General features: G+C 52.5%; 2 protein-coding genes across 3 annotated transcripts in view; both read left to right on the forward strand.

The window, feature by feature from the left end:
• The window catches only part of PPARGC1B (PPARG coactivator 1 beta), a 57999-nt gene extending 45095 nt beyond the window's left edge, over nt 1–12904 (forward strand). Inside the window, exons 9-13 of one of the 2 annotated variants that reach the window (XR_012625011.1) lie at nt 478–553; nt 1418–1539; nt 1953–2107; nt 3845–4137; nt 12067–12204. Coding sequence is in view for 1 of the 2 variants with exons in the window: in XM_074838694.1 (XP_074694795.1) it covers nt 478–553; nt 1418–1539; nt 1953–2107; nt 3845–3944; nt 12067–12571 (958 nt within the window). In the remaining variant the exon portion in view is untranslated. Of the gene's footprint in view, nt 1–477; nt 554–1417; nt 1540–1952; nt 2108–3844; nt 4138–12066 lie in introns of both variants that reach the window. The other variant, XM_074838694.1, reaches the window with a different exon arrangement.
• Nucleotides 12905–15027: 2123 nt separating this feature from the next.
• Nucleotides 15028–21030, forward strand: LOC141929503 (E3 ubiquitin/ISG15 ligase TRIM25-like). Its single transcript, XM_074839039.1, has 6 exons — nt 15028–15698; nt 16301–16396; nt 17374–17607; nt 17703–17725; nt 18713–18855; nt 20250–21030. The coding sequence occupies exons 1-6, from the start codon at nt 15063–15065 to the stop codon at nt 20726–20728; spliced, it is 1611 nt and encodes a 536-aa protein (XP_074695140.1). The 5' UTR covers nt 15028–15062; the 3' UTR covers nt 20729–21030.
• The last annotated feature ends 24 nt before the right edge of the window (nt 21031–21054 follow it).

The raw sequence follows: 21054 nt of genomic DNA on the forward strand, positions 1-21054 counted from the left end.
CACTTGGGACCATTCTTGTCCCCTGTGTTTTTGCCCCAGTGCATCGCAGCCCCAGCTCTCTCTGCTCTGCTGGCCCAAGTAATAAAGATGCTAAGTAATGAAATAAAAATTATTGAAATAATTGGTACTACATCAGCAGCTGCTCAAACATCAGCCATGGCCAGAGAAAGCAGCACTGGGGCAAAGCAGCCAGGGTTTTCCATGGCGCTGGGAGTGATGGGGCATGGGCAGGGGCCAGAACTGTGCCTGATAAGGGGCAAGCTGCTGGCTGGGAACCCCCTCCAGCATCTGTCAGAAAGGACTTTCCAGTGTCCTTTCCAGTGCTTCCAGACCCCCATCTCTCCTCGGCTGCCAGTGCTCTGGAGTGCCTGCCCGCTGCTGCAGACACCGCATGCCCTGGCTTCTCTTTGACGTTTGAAGCTTTCCTGCTGGATCCCCCAACCCTCCCGGGCTGACCTCCTCTCCCTTGCTTCCCAGGTGTGAGAACGGCGAGCAGTGTCAGGGCGGGAGCGGGCACCGGGGCCAGCTGGAGAAGAGACGGGAAAAGGCCATCGTAAGTGAGCAGGGACCTCGCGTTGGGACAAAGCAATGCCCAGCCCTCAGTTCATCTCCTGCTCCAGAAAAGCAGTGGTGGAGCCCGTTAACCCTGGCTTCAGCATCCCTTGGTGCGAGGCCGGTGTTAGAAAAGGACATGGGGGTGGAGGGGGAGAGAACAACCCAATATGAAGAAGAAGCCACCAGACAACAGGCAATACATGGAGTCATGGCCCAGAAATGCCCAGAGCATCCTATGATGGTGCTTCAGTGCAGTTGGCATTGGCAATTAGCAGGGTGAGCTGGGGAATCCCTGAAGCTACTCAGCCGTTACAGATGCAGTCCTGCTGCAGAGGCAGCCTCGTGCACCAGGAACTGCTGTGTGCCCATGGGTGGGAGCTGGGGGCGTCTGGGCCTGCGGGGAAATAACTTGGTCCTCTGTGCTGCTGTGCGCATGCACGCACACACACACACACACACACACACACACGTTCCTCTGGCTTTTTTTTCCTGCAAAGCAATTGAATTTTGCCCCTAGCAATTCGTGGGAATATTTCCCAGCATCTTCACCAGAAGAAGGTGAAAAAGCTGCAGGAATGCAGCAGAAATTTAAAAGAGAAGAAGGGGGTGGTGGCTGCTTCAGCCTGGATATGGCCGTCCCCTGCAGCTGTGGTGTCCTGGGGGTGACACCCATGAGCTAGCTGGAGCAGGGACAGCCAGACCCTGGAGATGTCAGGCTGTGCCCATGGCAGTATTGCCCCACTGCAGCCCCATTCCCGGTGCTGGCTTGCAGGGGCTCCTTGACGGCCCCACATTTCCAGCGCCTGTCAACAGCACGGAGGCACAGGGTCCTGGGGCCTGAAACCTTTGCTTGATTTGCCAGGGGGAAGGCAGGGTGGTGTATATCAGAAACCTCTCCAGCAGCATGAGCTCCAGCGAACTGAAGAAACGCTTTGAAGTGTTTGGTGAAATCGTGGAGTGCCAAGTCCTGTCCAGGACTAACAGGTGGGTGGGGAGCGCGCTGCGGTCCGGGGCTTCAGCGGCTCCAGACAGCCCCTCTCTCCAGGCAGCATCAGCACTGCCAGGCGGTGCAGGGTCACCCCCGCATCCAGCTGTGTGTGTGCGAGTGATGCAGTTGTGCTGGTGGGGTGAAGCGCTCTGCACCACGCCAACCCCCTCGGTCAGCCGAGCCCACGGTCTCGGCGCTTTGGATGAGGAGATGCAGAGTGTGCCCAGGTTCAAGGGCATGGGGAGGGCTGGTGGGATGGAGGGATGGCAGGATGGAGGGACAGTGGGATGGAGGGATGGCAGGATGGAGGGACAGTGGGAGGGAAGGCCGGGGGTGCAGTGCTGAGCAGAGCTGCATCAGAGGGACTGCGGGGCCTGTCACATTTTGAATTATTTCTCTGGTTGCTCAGGGGGGATAAATACGGCTTCATCACCTACCGGTATTCAGAGCATGCCGCCTTATCTCTGAAGAACGGCACCTCGCTAAGGAAGAGGAACGAGCCTTCGTTCCAGCTCAGCTCTGGTGGCCTCGGGCACTTCTTCTGGACCAGATATGCTGACTTGGGTAAGAAAGCATGAGCTGCTTTTTCCAAAGCATCTCGTTTATCAGCACAGGGCTGTAACGGCACATTGCACTGCTGAACCCTAGTCATGCAAGGATCCTAAACCTCTTTAGAGCCTGCAGGAAAAGCCCACTGGCTCTCCTATGGCTCACGTAGCTGCTCTTAGCTCAGTCAGATGGCTTGGGAAACTGGGGGGAGAAAAGAAAAGCAACTAGCGTGAGGGCCCGGAGGGTGTTGGCTGCAAAACGTAGCATCACACCCCAGGGCTGCTGGGTCTCAGCTGACCACAGCCCATCCTGTCTCTGCTGTGTTTCTACACAGCACTGGATGGTTTCCAGCAGAGAAGTCCCTTCCCAGTCATTAGAGAGAGCAGTCAGCAACATCTCATTAGCCCATGAGGTGATCCGGGTGGTTTGCTGCTCCGCAGGGCAGATTCACCACATTGCACATGCACTTTTGAGCCAAAATGATGGCACTGAAATGTGCTACAGTTGCATTAACTCTTCCTGTGCTGTGTTGGCTTCTGCAAGACCTCGCCTCACTCGGTGAGTGCGTTAGCCAGGGTCTCGTTGGACTGTCCTTCCACGAGTGGTAGGGCTGCAGCCTGAGCTAAGGGACAGGAGCGAAACCCTGTGCTGGTCCTGCACAAAGAGAAATGTGATCTAGGCTTCACTCAGTCCTTGTTGCTGTGATCTTCGGTGTTTCACAGACACTGCACATTCATTTCTGTACCCTCTGTAGGGGGTAAAGTGGTTCTAGTATCCCACTTCATGCATGAGAGACTGAAGCCCAGAAAATAAAGCCCTAAGTCTTGACTTATCTCTAGACACCCAGTCTGACACAAGTACTGCCCGATCTTTCAGCACCTCTCGTCTGCTCTGAGCAGCATTCCCTCTGACTTTGGTTTTGGGTGCAAATGCCTGTTGTTCATCTGAATAAATCCTAGGGCCTCTCATTTTGGGTACAGAGAAGATAGGAAACAGGACCCTGTGAGGAAGATGTTGGCACGTGGCTGTGCAGTGCTGTGGGGAGGGGGCCAGAGCTTCCCCCCTGCATAGGAGAACCCCCTTCAGTGCTCCTCACCTGCAGATTGCTGCAAGGCCAGGAGTCACCCCCTTATTGTGCAGCCCGGCTCGTTCCTAAAATCCTGCTCGCCCTGGTACAGGATGAGATGGGGAGCCCACAGGCAGGGATGAAATGCAGCTGTGCCATTCATGGCTCATTCAAAAATACATACCCAAAAGGGTTCACCTGCTGTTAAATTAGGCAGCCTTATTTCTGGCCTTTGCTGAATTTCCCCGGCTTTGTGGTGGCACTGTTTGTTCAGCTCTGACGGAGGGCTGGGGAGCACTGCAGGCAGGCAACCCCCTCCCCGCGACTGGCACGGCTCCCGTGGGGTCGGCCCCGTGTCAGCGCCTCGGAATTCAGCTGCACCCGGCAGATTTTTGTGCACCTGGAAACAGGTGTCTGTGGTGTGTGACCTGCCGGGCTGGGCAGTGCTACAGCCCCTCTCCCCAACAGCTCCTTTTCAATCGGGGAGGGACAGCACCGTCCCTGCTCCCTCTTGCCATCACCGCCTCGTCCGGGCTGGCTTTGCAGTGCCAGGATGCAGCATACCAGTAGCGGGGGAGTGAGTAGTGGCCTGCCGTGCCTCAGTTTCCCTCCCTGCCAGGCAGCGAGCGTGCTTGTGTCCCGCTCGTGTCCCTGACCTGGCTGCCTTGTGTCCCTGCCCTTCCCAGATTGCAGCGCGGAGGAGTCCTCCCCAGCTCCAGTGAAAAGCAAGTACGAGACCATGGATTTCGACAGCTTGCTGCAGGAGGCCCAGCTAAGCCTGCATCGGTAACAGCCTTAACCTTGGAGGAATACCTCAATACCTCAGTCAAGGCACTTCCAATATGTTTACGTTTTCAAAGAAATTATTCAGTCTATGGAAAGCGAGAGAGAGCGAGAGAGAGCGAGAGCACGCACGCGCGAGAGAGAGACTGCTGTCCCTTCCGATCGATGTTTACATTGAACAAAGCTGCTTCTGTCTGTGAGTCCCCATGGTGTTGATGTCTCACTGCCACACGTTAGTCCCCCCGCTTCTGACTGGTTGTTTTAGGGTGAGCCTAGGAGCCCCCCAGCCCCTCTCCTCCCTTCTGGACCCCCCGTGCTCCCGCCGCGGAGTTGCAGCTGTGTTCACCATAACATTTTTTTGTCCGTAGTGTGTGATGATGAAATTGTTAATTGTGAATAGAATCAGGATTATAAACTAATTTTTAATAGAAGAAGAGAAAAAAAAGTATATACTTAAAAAAATGTATTTATGGCTCAGATGTACTGTAATTCAGATTTATTGTACCGCTTCCTTGATTTTTAACTATGCACTGTAATGAGGCACTTGCCACTCAGCAAATGGGGGGTCAGAGCAGAGTCACGGAGCTGGCATTCACCCGTCAGCCGCAGGGGCACCCGCCTCCCCCGCCAGCAAACCAGGGTGCTCGGCGGTCATGTTGGGGTCGCCCACTTTGCTGTCAAAGCCATTCTTCTTGCTTGCGTGGCCCAAGCCCCCCAGCCCCAGCCCCCAGCCCAGCTGGGTCACAGCACCCAGATGCTGAGCTCGGTTTTGGTGCGTAATGGAGCCGGCGGGCGGTGGGGCACGCCAGCCCTGTGCCATTCTCGCCGTGGGGCCAGGCAGCTTTGCAGGCGTGAAGGAGAGGGGTGGTAGAAGGATGCACTACCCGGGGGGCTGTGGGACCGACGCCTGCCAGCCAGCGCTGCTCCAGCCCTCCGCTGCCTTTGGAGGCAGGAGAGAGGGGCCGGGGGGCCGGCGCTGGTCAGGATTGATCCGGTGGGTCCTGCCAGCACAGCCTGGGGCATGGGTTCCTCCGGGTCCCTGTAAGGGAGCTGCTTCTCTCTGTCTCCTTAGGTGTCTAGGAGACCAGCCAGGCTGAGCAGCTTGCTCCCCGCTCACTTCCACCACCTGCAAAGCAAGCGGGGCGAGAACACCCATCTGTGATCCCCGCCCAGCAGCCAGCCCAAAATCCAGAGAGGCAGGGAGGCAGGAGAGGGCACAGCAGTGCGCCAAACACCCGTCCCACCCAACGCCCTGCCCACATTCTGCCCGGTACCTGATAAGCCATAGACTTCCCCAGCACCCAGTTGGCACCCAGGATCCATCCCCCTTGCCCACCAGCACCCCATGGCCTGCTTGCCTGCTCTGCCTCTGGCCGAGGGCCCTCAGGGCTGCCCGGCGGTGCTGGATTTAGGGCATGCTCAAGAAGCACCCCCCTGAAATTTTCTTGCAAACTTGCCCTCCATCTCCAGCTGAGGTGGGAGGGGGAGAGAGCCTGCCACCGGCTGGAGCAAACCCCACCACGAGCTGGCCAGAGGCACCTTTTCTGAGGGAGCAGGAACCTTGCTGCTCCTCAAGCCATCACCCTTATCTCCATTTATTTTTCAGACCCAGAGACCACTAGGGATTCAGCCATCCTATGTAGATAGAATATTATAGCCTTAACTCTGCCAATAGATAGATTAGAGTCTCCTGGGGTCTTCCCTCGATATGACTTGGGGGTTTTATTCTCATTTCCCTGGTGTGGGTACTATTTTGTCTTGCAGGGAGTATGACCAAAGCCTCCGAAATTGCATGAGATGCGATGCCAAGAGCTTGAGCCCTGCCATGGTGGCCCTTGGCTCTGGGGCCGTGTGGTGCAGTTGGTCTCTGCCGGCAGCGCTGATACCAGCACAGTTACCGGGCTGTTTCTCCCCACTTTCAGGGAAGCCATGGTTCTGATGACAACCAGCCTGGCAGCGCCAGGCCCCACAGGCCACTGTGAGGTTTGAACTGCGGGTCCCCAATCTGCCGCTGGTGATGATCACTGTCAGGGAACAGTCCTTGTGCCATTTCAGTCTCAGCAGCAAGGTTCAGCGTCTCTCCTGCCACAAGCTCCCCCCACTTGTCATCCCATTTTAGCAAACACGAGTAGCTCTGGCCGAGACTGAGCATCTGCTATTGGCAATTGCCTCATTGTAGCTTTGCCTTTTTCTGTCCTAGTATTTCCTCACAATGATGATGTTTACATGTGATTGCTATAGAGCTTATGTAGAATGTATATAGCGACACATTTAGGGTGGGTAGTACTGTCCTGTGCTGTGCTGATGTTTTTCAGAAAACGATCAATCCAAAAAACAACAAAAAAAAGCAAAGTAAGTGGAATTCTTCCATCTCCCACTCAGCCGAGGGCACCGAGCCCCCACGGCCGGGCCCCGCTGGGGATGCATCAAGCGTGGCAGAGGGGAAGGGTTAGTGCGGAGCTGGGGGGGCTCCAGAGCCGGGGAAGCCCTCTCCTGGGGGATCACTCAGTCGCCTCCCAAGCATTGGTTTTGGTGTACCCAGATACAAAATTTCACATTGTTTTCCTGCGGCTGGGCACCCTGGGTCAGCCCACAGCCCCTGCCCATGCCTGGCTTCTGGATATCAAGGCCAGTGCACGGGAAGGGGAGGGCTCGTCCTGCACAGAGCTGATCAGTACTGCACCTGTAGGGTAGGAGGAGATGCAATAAGTGGTCTTCGTGGTGCCTGAAGCCTATAAGTGGGGTTGGGGTGGTTTTTTGGGGGGTTGGGGTTTTTTCTTTTTTTCTCCCCTAAATTGGGATGGTTCGTTTTCCCTCCTCCCCTAAGAAATTTCTCCAGGACTTATGCACTATGCGCAGAGGTGTGCAGGGAGCAGAGGCACAACTGTGGCTGGGGCAGCCCTTTGCAGCTGCCTGCGCCTGCCAGCCCATCGTTGCAGCAGGGAAAAGCAGGGGGCACGTGCTGCCTGCCCCGGGGGCTTCCCCCGACTTTTAGGACTGGGTGAGAGTGGAGGGTGTTCAGCTCAAGAAGCACAGGTCTGCTGAGTTTAGAATCCCTCACGCAGGGTTTGTGGTGAAAAATAAGTTTCCACTTGTTTTTTTTTTATTTTTTTTTTTTTTTTTAAATATAAAGGTGTCTAGCTTGCAGTGCTCAAGTCTGCAAAGGTGCAGGAAGGAGAGCTCGGGCATAAGGGGCAGGTGAGAGCTCACTCCCTTAGTGGCCTGTGACTATTTTGGGTGCTAACGGCGAAGCGGAGCGGGAGCAGAGCAATGCCCGGGCACTGCGTGGGGAGAGGCAGCCCACGCCACCGGGGAAGCCAGAGGCACCCAGCACTTTGCAGGAGCTGCCGGGGACGGGGATTGCCCCCGCCCAAGGATTAGCTTTACATCCCGTCCAGCCTCTGGCATCGCGGCAGGTGCCCTGGCATGGGTGCAGCTTGGAGCTGGGCACCCCAAAAAGGGAACTCTTGCACCCCAGCCCCTATGGGAGCCCCGGGAAACTGCCCCCCACCCCCTGCGAGGGACGGGGCTGCAGGGCGGCCAAAAGCACTACTTCAAAGAGAAACTGGGAGCAAAAGGGTTTATTACGGTAGGCAATAAGTAAGGAGGAGATTTATTTTTTTAAAAATATATAACTATAGAATGTCCCCCAGTAGTTTCCTGCAGGTACTGTGGGGAAATGCTGAATGTGAAGAGTTTCATGATAAAATGTCCCTTTGCCTTTTTTGCACAGATTTGCCCCAGAAAAACTTGTTCAGGGTGGGGTACCAGGTTTCTGGCTGGAATCAGGCAGATCCCTGGGGCTCCGCAGGAAGAAGCAAATGTTTCTGAGTGTCTGGGCTGAATGCACAGGACAATCCCAGGTTTTAGTTTTGATGCTGCCCCAGAGAAAAGGTTTATCCCGATTCCTACTCAGCACAGATGGTTGGGCTGCACATCTTTAATGGAGCAGCAGCTCAGTCACCACATTACAGTCTTGAGTGTCTGATTTCAGCACTGGTCCATGCAAAGGAGTGTTGCAATTGCAGACCAGCACTTTTTTTCTTTCTTTTTTTCTGTTTTGGTTTTTTTTCCTTTCTTTTTGGAGGTATGCTGAATACTGAGATACATCATTGTTTGTAGCTGAGCCCTGACACCCTTTCTGTTCTAAGTGTCGTAGTCCATCCCTGACAATCTGAAGCAATATAGAGCCAAATGCAGCCTTCAGGTTTCATTCCTCTTCCCTCGCCCACCCTGGGGTCAGGGGCAGCAGCGGCAGCCTGGCCACAGTGCCCATGGCCATGGCCACGGCCACGGCACCGAGCCGAGAGCCAGGCTGAGGTAAATACTGGGTTGGGGAGGGAGTGTGTGTATGCATGTGAGAAAGAGAGAGAAAGATTAAATTGATGCATTTCTTGAGAAAGGTGTAAGAATTTCACCTAAAAAGGGGCACATCTGCTTTGTTATTTATAAAAAAAAAAGCTAATTCTGTCTTTCTCTTTTTTTTTAAAGTAAAAGGACACTGCTAATAATTATTAGGGGCCAATTCTGCCTCCCTTCCTCATGCTGAGTAAGTACTACTTAACTCTGCAATTCTCTACCTGCAGAGTAAGTAAAAGTAGCAGAATTGATCCCTCTGTGATTAAGAATCAAGTTTTTAGTCTGTTTTTTTTTTAATTGGTAGTGGTTTTTTATATTTCACTTAATTTTTTCCCCTGTTCCGTTCCGTTGTGTCCTTATTTATGTAATATACTTTAACCTTAAAAAATGGCATGGATTCTTATGCCTTTCCTTTATTATTATTGTTATTATTTTTAAAAAAGAGATTTATTTCTAGTGTGATTTAACTGTCTACCTTCTAAAACAAGAGAACGTTTTCTTGTATTTTTACATTGTCAGATTCTATAGTTTCATAGATAATTTAACCAAATCGCTCAATGTATTATCTATATCTATCCGGTGGGTATAAAAGTTCTATTTTAAATTGTGTAAATACTTCAGAACTGGCTTCTTTTTCCAGACTCCCCTGCCGCGGAGTTACTTGTTTACATCAAAAAGACTGTAGACTCTCTACGCTCATGTACTGTAAATAGTGAAGTGATCTGCCTATAACTAAATGATAACATATATACTATAAAGTGGAAAGAAAAAAAAGGACCAAGTCTGTGCTGCTAATACTTTAGTTTATTAGTGCAAGCCTGCTTGGGAGGAGGTGTTTTGCTTTGCAGAAGCTGCTCTGCTGCGCTGCCTGCCTGGCCGGCAGCGGGATGGTGGGGGTACGGCCAGGGCCAGGGAGGGTGGCAGAGCCGCCCAGCTCGCTCACACCAACGCTGCAGCACTGCCAGGGATGCAGCTCCCGTGGGGGAATATCCCTGTTTTAAGTGTGGCTTCTTCCAGTTTAACTCGTGCAGGAAAAGCCTGGGCTCCGTACTCTGCACTTCGGGAGCGGTGCCACTGCCGCAAGACCCATCGCAGAAGAAACCTCCCAGACTGGAGGTGTTAAAAATGAAGTGGGGCACACACCTCAAATTTGCTTGAGTGGGAGTAAGACATTGCAAGCCAAAGTGTGGGAAAGACTCCCAATGGTGACGCAGCAACCCTGCAGCGCAGGACGGTCCCTGGATGGTCCCCTCCGTAGCAGGAGAGTGTACCCTGGGCGCCAGCCTGCTCTCCCAGAGACACGGCCCAGCTGGCTGAACCGCTGTTTCCAGCACAGGGTGTCCTGGTCATCGTGGGAGCCCAGGCTGTGGAAGGGAGGGGATGGAAAGCCTGGGCAGCTGGCGGCAGCACGGGGGCAGCTCCCCCGCAGGATGCGGTGCGCAGGAGCCCAGCACCAGCCATCGCCCCTGCGAGGGCTTGCCAGGCCAGAGGCATTGCACTGAATTTACCCAGAGCATGGCACGGTGATGCTGCCGGGCAGGAGGACCTCAGCAGCCTGAAAGGAGGAGGTCTGCAAGGTGCTGAGCTGTCCCAGATATCTTTTTCCAGCCGATTTGCACCAATTTAGGCAGCTGCCCACAACCTGCCCATCTCTGATGCAGCACAGCTGGCAAGAGCCCAGCGTGGGTCCCCCTGCCCAGCCAGAGAGCCAGAACCAGCCTCCCACCCCAAAGCCAGCCCCTCATCCCTGTGACTGCTGCACACTGAGCTGACGGGAAGCCTGTTTCCCTGCTGCTTTCCACCAAAAAATGGGCTTCAGGGCCATCAAACAGGAATATTTTTCTAAGAGACATCAGGGCACAGTGACGCTGCCTGTGCCAGGACAGATTACAACATGAAATCGCAAGGTGGAAATGTGGGGATGCAGCTGGGGCAGCCGGTGGTGGGGTGCCTGGGGTGGGTGCAGGGGCACGGGAGCAGGATGCCCAGCTGGCAGGGCTCCCTGATGGAGCGGGGGCACACACAGGAAGGGTCTGCAGGGAAGGACAGACCCACAGTTGAGGCTTGTCCTCCCAGCCTGACGTGTGCCACCCACAGTTCCCACACAGCTTTCTGGAAAATAAAGGACTGGTATTGTTGCTTGAGTGTTACCCTGCAAGCAGACCTAGAGACTGAAGGGAGCTGTTGGTGAACTGCGACATCACTTCAGCAGCTCTATTAGTCCCAGCAATTACTTCTGACCATTTGGGGAAAAACCCACTGTGACAGTTTTCATTTGGGTATAACTTTGTGATAAAACAGCTTCTTTTCACACAGACAGGTGCTGCTTTTGGAGCGGCTTATATACAGCTGCTCTTTGGCTGCCGGAGGGAAGGGAGGCGGCATCATCTCCTGCACTAGGCACACCATGCCTTGTGGGAGGGGAAAATAAGTCAATAACAGGCTTTTGTGAATAGGGACAGCTTTTGTTGCTGACTTTGGCTGGCTGGCACCTGGCAGGTGGTGTGGGCGGCGAGTAGAGTCGGCAGCACACACAGTGCAGGCAGCAGGCACAGCGGGGGCTGCAGGGGCAATGTGGGCAGCGAGGGCAGCATGGCAGTACCCACATCTGCCCGGTTGAGCTGAGCTGGCTGAGACCACAGCTGCCCTGGGCTCCACTGGCTTGGTGGGACCCCCCTGCCCCACAGGCAAGGGCCCACAGCAAGGCCTGTGGGTGGGCAGGGGAGGCAGGGGCACAGCAAGGCAATGCCTGCAAACACCACACCAGGCTTGTGCTCCCGACCAGTGTGAAATGTCTGTTGCTTGGGATTTATTTCACTGCCTGGCAAACTGTCCTGGGCTGCCCTTTGGAGTTTCAGCTCCCACCCATGCCCTAGGCAGTGGCATCCGGCACCAAATCCTGCCCTGGGCTCTGCTAGGTGCAGGAGCTCCCTGCTCCCCAACACGGAGCTCAGCTCCCAGGCCATGCAAAGTCCATCCAGGGGGCTCTGGAGGCCATACTTGGAGTAATGTATGCATTTGCCCACTCTCAGCATTTATCAGTCCCAGCTCGTTGTCCAGGTGTCTTTGCAGCGAGGAACAGGGACAGGTTTGGTTTCTCTGCTCCCTGCCAGCTCGGGGACCTCTGTACTGCCCTCCCTGCCCACAGCAGCTGCCCGCATGCCCACGAGGATTCCTCTCAGCTTTCCTTCCCGCTCCCTCCCAAGCTTTGCATCTCTCTCCCTAAGGCATCTGCAGCTCCTGCCTCAGGCTTGCTGTGTGTCTTTAAATGCTGGTGGAGAGCTTTCTCCAGGTGCTGCTGGTTTTGGGTCCCATGATCTCTGTTCCCTCACTCTCTTCCTCTCAGTCCTTGGCTGGATATGTTTTAACTTTTCATCCCTGCCTCCAGTTACCTTTTCAATCTCAGACTTGGAGCCCTCTTGTTTCTCAGCAGCCTCCTACAGGTCAGAAGGCACCATCCTCTCCCCACCAGCTTTTCCAGCCCTCATCCTGCTCCTGCAAAACCCCACCACCCTGCTGACTCTGAGGGAGTGTTTCCAGCTCTATATGGCTGCAGGCTCTTGCTGCCTGCAGTGCACAGTGGACCACACTCAGCAGTGGCTGAACAGACCCTTTGGTGACCAGGGCAACAGCAGCAAATCTGCGCTGGCAGCGGGGGCTCTGGGTGAGGTGCTGGTGCGGGGCTCTCAGGAGGCAGCTGGCTCCATGCAGCCGTGCCAGGGCTGCCATCTCTCTCCTTTTCTAAGCGCCTCTGTTTCCCTTTCAGCTTGACATCCACAAGGACCCCTCCTTGCTCCCGCAATCGTGCTTTGCTCACCACAAGCAAGCGGCTGCCTGGGCAGAGGCTGAGCACTGAAGGAATAGCAGGCAGCTGGAGAGAGCAGGGCAGCGTGGGTTTGCCAGGAGCTGCCCTCTGCCTAACTGCCGGCTGGTCAACAGCCTGCAGAGCAGAGGGAAGGCACCTCCTCATCACCTTAATAACAGTGATGATGTTAGAGGAAAACTGCCCACACTGCAGTAGAGTACACAAGCACACAATGCCCTGGGCTCTCAGTCGCTCCCAAACCACCGAAGGTCGACAGCCCAGGCAGAACCTGCTAGAGGAGAGCACAGAGAGAGGGAAGATTGCCCTGGAGCCTGGCACATGGTGTTTATCATCTGTATCTGTTCACGCTGTCTTCAGATCACTTGGAGTCTTCATTGCAGCGTCTGCAAAAGAGTGGTGTCTGCCTGGAGAGAGGCAGAGAAAGGATTTGGCTCACCACTGCTAAATAGGCAAACTCTTGGGTGAAAGCCCCGGCTTTTGTCACCACCACTGTCTCCATTTATCACTGCCAGCTACTGAAAGTCAGCTCCAGGCAGCAACTCAGCAGTCCAAGGAGAAAAGACAACTCGTGCAATCCCCCCTGGCACACTCGGGCAGCGGAGGGAGGGGTGCTGCTCGGAGCATCCTCACTCCTGGGGCTCAGCTCATCTTCCAGCTTGCTTCCAGGAAACAGAAGTCCAGGTTTGCTCTGCTGGGTTTTTGCGATCAGCCAAAACCAATCAGCACTGAAATGTTGTATTCAAAAAGGATACAGAAAAATAAATGCATCTGGCAACTAGCTATTGCGCTCTCCACAGTGCTTCTGGTATATGAGCTCTGTCCCTGCTACCGAATTTACCCTCCAATCAGTCCTGCGCAGTGGGGGGGACCCCCACATCAGTGTAGCTGTGAGGCCAAAGGGAAGAATTAGAAAGCCTGTTTGGCTTTGGCCATGCACTGTTTTGCCACATGGGCTGCCCGCAAGCGGCCCAGGAGATACCAGCAGATTATTTATAGTGGCTGCTACCTGCAGCTTCCAGCATCCACTGGCCATCCAAACTCCTGAAGGAAATTAAGGAAATCTATTTTTCTTCAGTGAAAGGATCAAGAAATTTAATTAACGATGGGCAAAGAAAGAAGATTTTAGGCTAGGCGATTTGCAGGCAGCAGGTGCAGCAGCAAGGCTGCAGCTGGCCCCAGCAGTGTGCAGCGGTGGGAGCAGCAGCTTGTGTCAGCCTGTGTCTGCAAGCAGGGCACAGTAAGTAACCTAGAGCGAGCCACAAAACCCCCACAGGCTCCTGTGGGGAGCAAGCCCTTCTGCAGGCTCCAAGCAGATCAAACAGAGGATTTGTCCTATGCAGCACCCTCTTTTGGGGTTGGGATGCACGCAGCAGCGTGGCAGTCAGCTGGTGCCACATGCACTAAGGGCAGCATCTGCAAATGGAAAGCAGCAGTTTCATGTGCTTTGGGGGAACAGCAAAGCCAGGTGAGCACTGCATACAGCCTTAGTCAGCTGTGGAAAAGGGATTAGCAGTAGCAAAGTGTGAAGCCACAAACCCCATGGCAGGGTAGAAAACTAACAATAAAGGACACACTGTTTTGGAATGAGAATAAGAAACCTCATTTGGAAAGTACAACCAACATCTGAAACATCTCCATTCAGTGGGCCAAGGTCATAAGAAAGCATTAGGGAGCAGGTAATAGGCAGTAAGATGAAAATGAACCTGTGCTCTGATATGGAGGGAATAATTCTGCCTACCCCCAGCAGGTGCATCATGTCAGAGAGGACTGAGAGACCAATACCATCAGGAAGAGATCTGTATGATGAATCCTTGTAAAATCACTAAAAGAACAATTGCTTGTCTCAGCATTTAGCCAAGTAGAGAGTCCTTGCCTGGACAGTGGCTCAGAAATCTCGCTTGGTTCAAGTATGTGTTTAACAAGTCCTCAGGAATCTGGGAGGAACCAGAGCAGTCCAGTAACACCGGCTTTTGCAAACACCACAGGCAGCAAGGCCTCTGCCACGGGGGGCTCACGTGGACCATTTTTTGCTAGGACACTGACAGCATGGCTTGTGCCGACAGCTCCTCAGAAGCTTCTCAACAGCATCTCAGAATAACGGGACAGAGAGAACAGAGAAAGGAGTAGCTTTTAAAATAGTGAAAATAAGCTGCCTCCACCCTCCTCTCTCCCCTGCCCCTGAAACAAAGGAGCCTTCTAGTCCCTCCTGTTTCTGGGAGACCCTAAAGTCTAAGACTTAGCAACTCCAAGGAGGGAGCAGCCCCGAGCAGACCCTCTGGCAGCTCCCGGAGAGGGCTGGGCCGCGGTACACCCACCCGGCCGACGGGCAGCAAGGGAAACTGGCTTTCTTCTTCCTGCTTTCTTCTCTGCACTCACATGTTGAGGGCAGGTAAGAACCTGGGCAGTGCTGGAGCAGGGCCAAGGACCGGCCGGTGGACACAGGGAGAGGCTTTCAGGATGGGCGATGGCCAGATGTTATCTCAGGAAATACCTACGGGAGGGCTGGGCTGAAGAGAATCACAGAATCATTCCGGTTGGGAAAGACCCTCGGGATCATCGAGTCCAACCACCAGCCCTACTCTACAAAGTTCTCCCCTACACCACATCCCCCAACATCTGACCCAAACGACCCTTAGGTACCCAGGGCGCTGTCACACAGCTACTCCCCGCCCTCTGGCCAGCGGTGGCCGATCCGCGCGGTTCCCCTGCCCGCGGCCGAGCGCCCGCAGCCGCCGCCGGGGGCTCGCCCCGAACGGCCGCGGAGCTCCCGCGGGGGGGGGCGGGAGGGGGGCGCGCCCACCCGCCCTCGCAAGCGGGAGGAGGCAGCAGCTCCCAGCCTGCAGAGCGGGCAGAGGCACCGCCCCGCTCCCGCTTTCTGTTTCTCTTCCCGGCAGTGCCCTCCCTCTGGCCCTCGGGGCGGGGGCAGATCCGGCGCCATGGCCGAGCGGGGCGTTGTGGCCGGGCTGAAGGAGGAGCTGACCTGCCCCATCTGCCTGAGCATCTACAGCAACCCCGTGTCCCTGGGCTGCGGGCACAGCTTCTGCAAGGAGTGCATCCAGGAGGCGCGCAGCCGGCGGCCCTCCCCGCAGAGCCCCTTCAGCTGCCCGCTGTGCCAGGCCCGGGCCGACCCGGCCGCCGAGCTGCAGCCCAACGTCCAGCTGCGCAGCATCGCGCAGAAGTTCTTGGATGCTCCCGCTCAGCAAGAGGAGGAAGAGCGTGAAGTGCAATGCGAAGAGAAGGGGGAAAGTTCGGGCCAGGAAGATGAGGTGATCCTGTGCGATTTCTGTCTTCAGGAGCCCCAGCCGGCCGCGAAGACCTGCCTGAGCTGCGAGGCCTCCCTGTGCCAAGCCCACCTGATCAAGCACAACACAAAGAGCCCCTCGAAGGACCATGTCCTGATGGAGCCCTGTGATTCTCAGGTTTTGGCCAAGAGGAGATGCCCCCAGCATGGCAAACTGCTGGAGTGCTACTGCGAGACCGACTTGGTCTGCATCTGCATGCTGTGCTGTGTCATGAGCTCCCACAAGGACCACAAGATCACCTGCTTGGAGGAGGCTTTTGGCCGAGTGCAGGTAAGAGGCTGCCAGGACCTATGGGGCTCTGTGACACAGAGACCTGCCCACAGCACAGGGATGAAAAATCTCCCAAGTTCCAGATCTGCAGACTCAGGATACGGCTAAATCTCCATCTTGGGATGTTGGGCTTTTATTCCTAGTTTGCCCCAGATTCCCTCTGGGCTTGCCCCTCAGCATATACAACAAGATATAAACACTTTCTTCCCATCCTGAGGAGCCAGACTCGTGGGACCGAGTGCTTGTGGCTATGCTTTTAGTCCTCAGTGCACTTTCAAGCCAGAAGATCAGCCTGAGCTGCATTTATGCAATGAAAATTAATGACAGAGTAACAGAAAGGAAGCTCTTGGCACTGAAGGTAGCTTTGTGTGTGGCTCTTGCACATGAACACTTTTCAGTTTCAAAATGTCTTCCCTGTGCTCATAATTGTGGTAGTGTTCAGGGACAAAATCTTCCAGTAAACCTTTATTTATTGATTTGACCTGAGAGCATGGAGTGAACAAACTTTTTGCAGGTCTAGCTTAACCCATTTCCATAAAATTGCTGATCTCATGCACGTACGTTGGTCCTATCCTGATATCTCTCTCTGGTTATTTTTATAGAGTGTTTTTTCTGAAACTCTGGACAAAGTGAAAAGACATGAAGCTGAGCTGAAACAAAGCATAGAAAACCTGCTGAAAAAAGAGGAGGAAGTAAAGGTTTGTTGCATGATCCAAGCTTTTTTAGTTCCTAGTTGGATGTTATCTAGGTTTTGTCTTTGAGGGAGGATGATGAACAACTTTCGTATCAGTCTGGGAATTAATTCTGAGTTTCTAAAGGGCTTTTGAGCTTGAACGTTGCTGTTAAGTCCATGCCTCCTGATTGGTGAGTGGTGGTTGGCTTTTTTTTTGTCAACCTTATTCAGTTTGCAGACTCTAAAATATTTATGGAAAAGATACAGACCATGTTGTAGTGATTGCATTCCTCTTTACAACAAGAGATCCCTTTTGGTTAGCCTGTGGTTCTAAGAAGTCAGTAGGAATGAGGTTAAAAGATTGCCCCAATGTGTCTGATTTTTGCTCCCAGCATGCAAATCCCTATCTAAAAGCTCTGAAAGAGCAGGGAATTTAATGCAGGTTTCCAAATGCTAGTTCATTCTGCTTGGGCAGAATTGGCACTTGCCTTCCTTCACCAGTAAAAGTGATGGGACTAGAAGTCCTGGCAGTGGGCAAAGGAAATGTTCCTTTCTAGTCTGAAGACAAAACTGTGCCTGTTGGCAGTGTTCTGTCTGGAAGTGCAGCTGCTTTTAAACAGTGAAGGAAGCTTGGTGGAGGCAGTAAGCAGAGAAATTGTTTTTCCTCACCATCCTTAAAAGGACCAAAGGCAATCTATCCATAGAAAAATACCCGTGCAGAACAAGGAGATATATGCATAGTGGAAAGTCTTCAGCAAGCATCGTGCAAGCACTACTTTTTTGTCTTTTTCTGGTCAGGTGCCAGATGCTGGGGAAGGCCACTTGTGTCACTTGGTCTTTCTGCTGTCAGTGGAACATCTTGGTTTGTAGTCACAGGGAGAGGCACTAAGTTAGTAGTTACTTTTCTCAGCCCAGAAAAGACCTTGCTCTTTTACGAGTGAGAGTTAGTGTGTAAAGTGTAAGATTCAGTCCCTAACAGCTTTGAAAGTGTTTTCTTAATAGACTAAGGAGCACCTGCAGAAAAGTCGGCTGGAGAGCCTCTTCAAAGAGGTGTATCTGCAGATCAATGACAAAAAAGAAGAGATCCTGAAAGCTCTCAGGCAGAATGAGGAGGAACAGCTTTCTCAGATTCGGAGTGAGATACGAAAATACAAAGAGATGAAGGACGCAGTCAGCCGTGACATACAGGAGCTGAAGGCTCTGAGAGATCAGAAAGACCACCTTCTTTTCATCAAGGTACCTAACAGCATCTCCCTTCCCAGAGATACTCGGCTCTTGGGCTGGCCTTGGCCTGCATGATGCTAATTCGACTTTCAAAATATCTTTTACAGACTTTTGCAGCAATTCAAGCCAGGTAAGCTCTTCCCGAGGTGTTCTACTACATTACACGTTGCTTCAGGTGACTGATAGTCCAGCGGTGCGGGTCTGCTAGCCCAGCCTGCATGTACTGCAGGTCCACAGCTCCCAGGGCTCACCCGGGCTGCCCCTTGGGCATGCTGACTGCACACTCTGAGCCTGCTTCGTCAGAGACCTGGAGAAGCCCCCAAATATTAACAGAGGTCACGTGTGACTTTTCCTATACAAGATGGCTTATTTTTCTGTACCCTCTGCACCTGTTCATGACACCCATTCTGAGGGCAAGTCCTGAGTATTTAGGTCCCTGGGTGGGCATGCGAAGGATGGGTGAGCTTTGATATCCTGAGTCGTCCTCCAGCTGGCATTGCCTTCTGCTTGTAAGAAGCAAATGCAACAGGAGACAAAACATGCAGTGAAGTCATAAGTCTACAAAGTTCATGGCTTTTCTGCTGAGCTGTTCCCCCAATGCCTGCTTGGCACGGTTCCTCCACCACAGCCCACCACTGCGTGCACACAGGCTCCCCCAGCCCGGCCTTTCCCCAGCCCTGCATTTCAGCTGCAGCGGCTGCCCCTTGGCTGTGATAATGCAGCACCTCTCGTTTGCTGTCCCAGCATCCCAGGGGCTGCCCCATACCTCATTAGCTCCTGCTGTGCGAATTTGTGTGTAACCTCAAACATGATGCTAGGGTCTGTCCTGCCAAAAGCAGGCTGAGGGGACTGAGACACATTCCTCCGGGGACAGGTGGTGTCCATGGAGTGAACTTGATCCTAACAATGTTCAAGAGATTTGGGGTTCTGGGAGAAGACCAGTCAGAGGGGGTGTCCCTGGTAAAGCTGCAGAGGGAGGGAAGGTTAGAAGCTGCTTTCTGTATCTCCTATCGAGGCTGGATATGGAGTGGAGGATGCAGTTGTTGACTCAGGGATGGGCTCGGTGATGGTTTTCCGATGACTTGCAGCTCTTCTGATATCTTTCTGCATGTTTTAGGGAACCCAAGCCAGTTCCTGATGCAGACAGTGTAAAACTGCCAGTGCTACCTGTTATTTTGGATGAATCAAAAACAGACATAACTCTAAGGTCGTTGGAGCAATTCCTCTCAAGCGTGCAGTTCTTATTTATAAGACTACCTGGTAAGTGATCATTTCACTGTGTGACATGCAAGATGGAGAAGCTACCAAAACATATTTAAAAAAGGATTGTAATAAGACACCCAGTACACCAAGTACCTCTAGAAGAAGTGATTGCTAACATTGTGTGATTATTTTCACACATGTGTACCTAAAAGAGTGCTCGTCCTGGGCTTCAGCACTTTGGGACAATACACTCTGTTAAAATGGGCTCTGTGTAAAGAGGTGTGCATGTCCTAGGACTTTTCTGGGAGGATCAAGAGACCTCTTCTGTCTGTAGCATCACTTTGATTCAAAGTATGGGGAAAGTTGAGAGCTCATCACAGCAGCGGCAGATGGAGTTTGTCCTATGCCATAAATAAACTACTCTTTCTATGTAAATAATTTTACGCTTTTGTAGTGTTTTGTAAGATCAGCCTACAGTCTCGGTACTGTGCACTGTGGGATGCCTGTACAAGTGAATCAGAACGATGAGGGTTCCCTTGTTAATGCTCTCTTGATGGTGCTTGAGCCCTTGCTGACAGTGAGCCTAGGGTCAAGACCAAGAGAGAGCTGGGGTGGGAAGGCTCTGTCCAGAGTGTGTGTGACAGTGTGTGATGTGCACACCTACCTGGCTGCTATCTGTACAGCCTTGGGTACACCAAGAAACACACTGTGCTCATGGCCGCTCCTGAGCTCAGCCTCTACCATCCCTGTACGCATAGTCCAGACCTATTCTGGCTAGAAAGCCTGAGATCCCGGTTCTCCTCTATGGCATCTGAGCAATTTTGGTTGGTTGTCCAAGTCACTGATGCTGTTTCAGTTTCATGAATGAATAACTTCCAGAGCAGAAAATACCACAATATCCAAATGCATTATGTGCAAGAGAAGGTCTGAATAAAAACATGCTGCAACTTCCTGAGTGTAGAATTAACTACTTGTGACTGGCTGTACTATGAAGTTTTGAGAGTTTTAGAAAATAACTTCAGATGATCCTAAGCAAATAAGTGTTTATAAAATGGCCGCGCTGCTGTTCACACATTTCTTGTACAGGGAAGTTAAGCTGGGAAGTTCTTAAAAAGGCCTGATGAAGCTCTGCAGGACAATGATGGGAAACTAAAATCTAAGAGTTGTAGTAGTTGGAAACAAAAAGCAAAAAGACACTTTAAAATTGTGAAGGAGCAGCATTTCTTGATGTGTGATATCACCGACCCCCTTTAGAATGACATAGGAGCAGCTAAGAGAGGTGCAGAAGATGTTTCAGTTAACATATGCTTTTAATGACTTGGGTGGGTTGGACTTGGATTGGATGACTTGCATAGGATGACTTGGATTGAGAAATCCAGCTTCAGCAATGGGGATGTATGCACATCTGCACAATTATCTGTTAATCATAATGTGTTTTTTTCTTTCTATAGTTCATGAACATCTGACTTTTACAGTACGTTCGAAATATGTAGTTCTTTCCAGTTGCAAGGAAGTCACTCCATCCTCAGCCAGTTCTTCGAAAGCTGGGGCATGCAAAGCCCTTCCACATGTAGTCAGCGACCAGAAGTTCTCAAAGGGCTGTCATTTCTGGGAGGTGGACACCAGCAATGCGACATGCTGGAAGCTTGGAATCATTTGTCACACATCTGAGTGCTACCTGGAAATGTCTCATGATTACCTGCACGTGGTCGAAAGTCAAATAATTGTCACAGAAGAGCTTCCTACAGCCCTCAAAGTGGTCAGGTTATGTCTAGACTGTGAAAGAAATACACTGTCATTTTATGACGTGTCTGTTAAGGATGGAGATCCTGATGTGAGCCTCAGGTTTATAGAGACAGTGAGCATCCCTGGAACCTATCCTGTCCGTGCTACTTTTGGAGTGTCTGATGGCTCTTTGAACCTCCTGTAATGATGTGGGGACAAGGTGCTGTTTTGTATTTCCAGGCCTAGGTATTGGGACTGCTGCTGCGCGGAGGCTTTGCTAAGCTGGCATATTAGAAATTTTATTTTTGGGCTGCTGTGACGGCTTACCTGTGTGAGGGCAAGGCCTCTGGGGTATATCACAGCACACTGCTACTTACTGCAAGAGCTCCTATCTTACTTATTCTGTTAATCATGATGGAAGTACTGTTAAGTTGCGCTTTTTGCTCGGTTGTGGGAAATGCTGTGTTGGCTGTATGTTATTAAAGTAATTTAGTTTGCAAAACTCAATGGCAATTTAGTTTCTAAAGCAGT

Source organism: Strix aluco, chromosome 13 (assembly GCF_031877795.1).
Source record: "Strix aluco isolate bStrAlu1 chromosome 13, bStrAlu1.hap1, whole genome shotgun sequence".
In the NCBI taxonomy this organism is placed as follows: domain Eukaryota; kingdom Metazoa; phylum Chordata; class Aves; order Strigiformes; family Strigidae; genus Strix; species Strix aluco.

Coding starts and splice junctions, on each gene's coding strand:
- LOC141929503 (XM_074839039.1), top strand. CDS start 15,063: ATGGCCGAGCGGGGCGTTGTGGCCGGGCTGAAGGAGGAGCTGACCTGC. Junction 16,397..17,373: donor AAAAAGAGGAGGAAGTAAAG/GTTTGTTGCATG, acceptor TTTTCTTAATAG/ACTAAGGAGCACCTGCAGAA. Junction 18,856..20,249: donor CTTATTTATAAGACTACCTG/GTAAGTGATCAT, acceptor TTCTTTCTATAG/TTCATGAACATCTGACTTTT.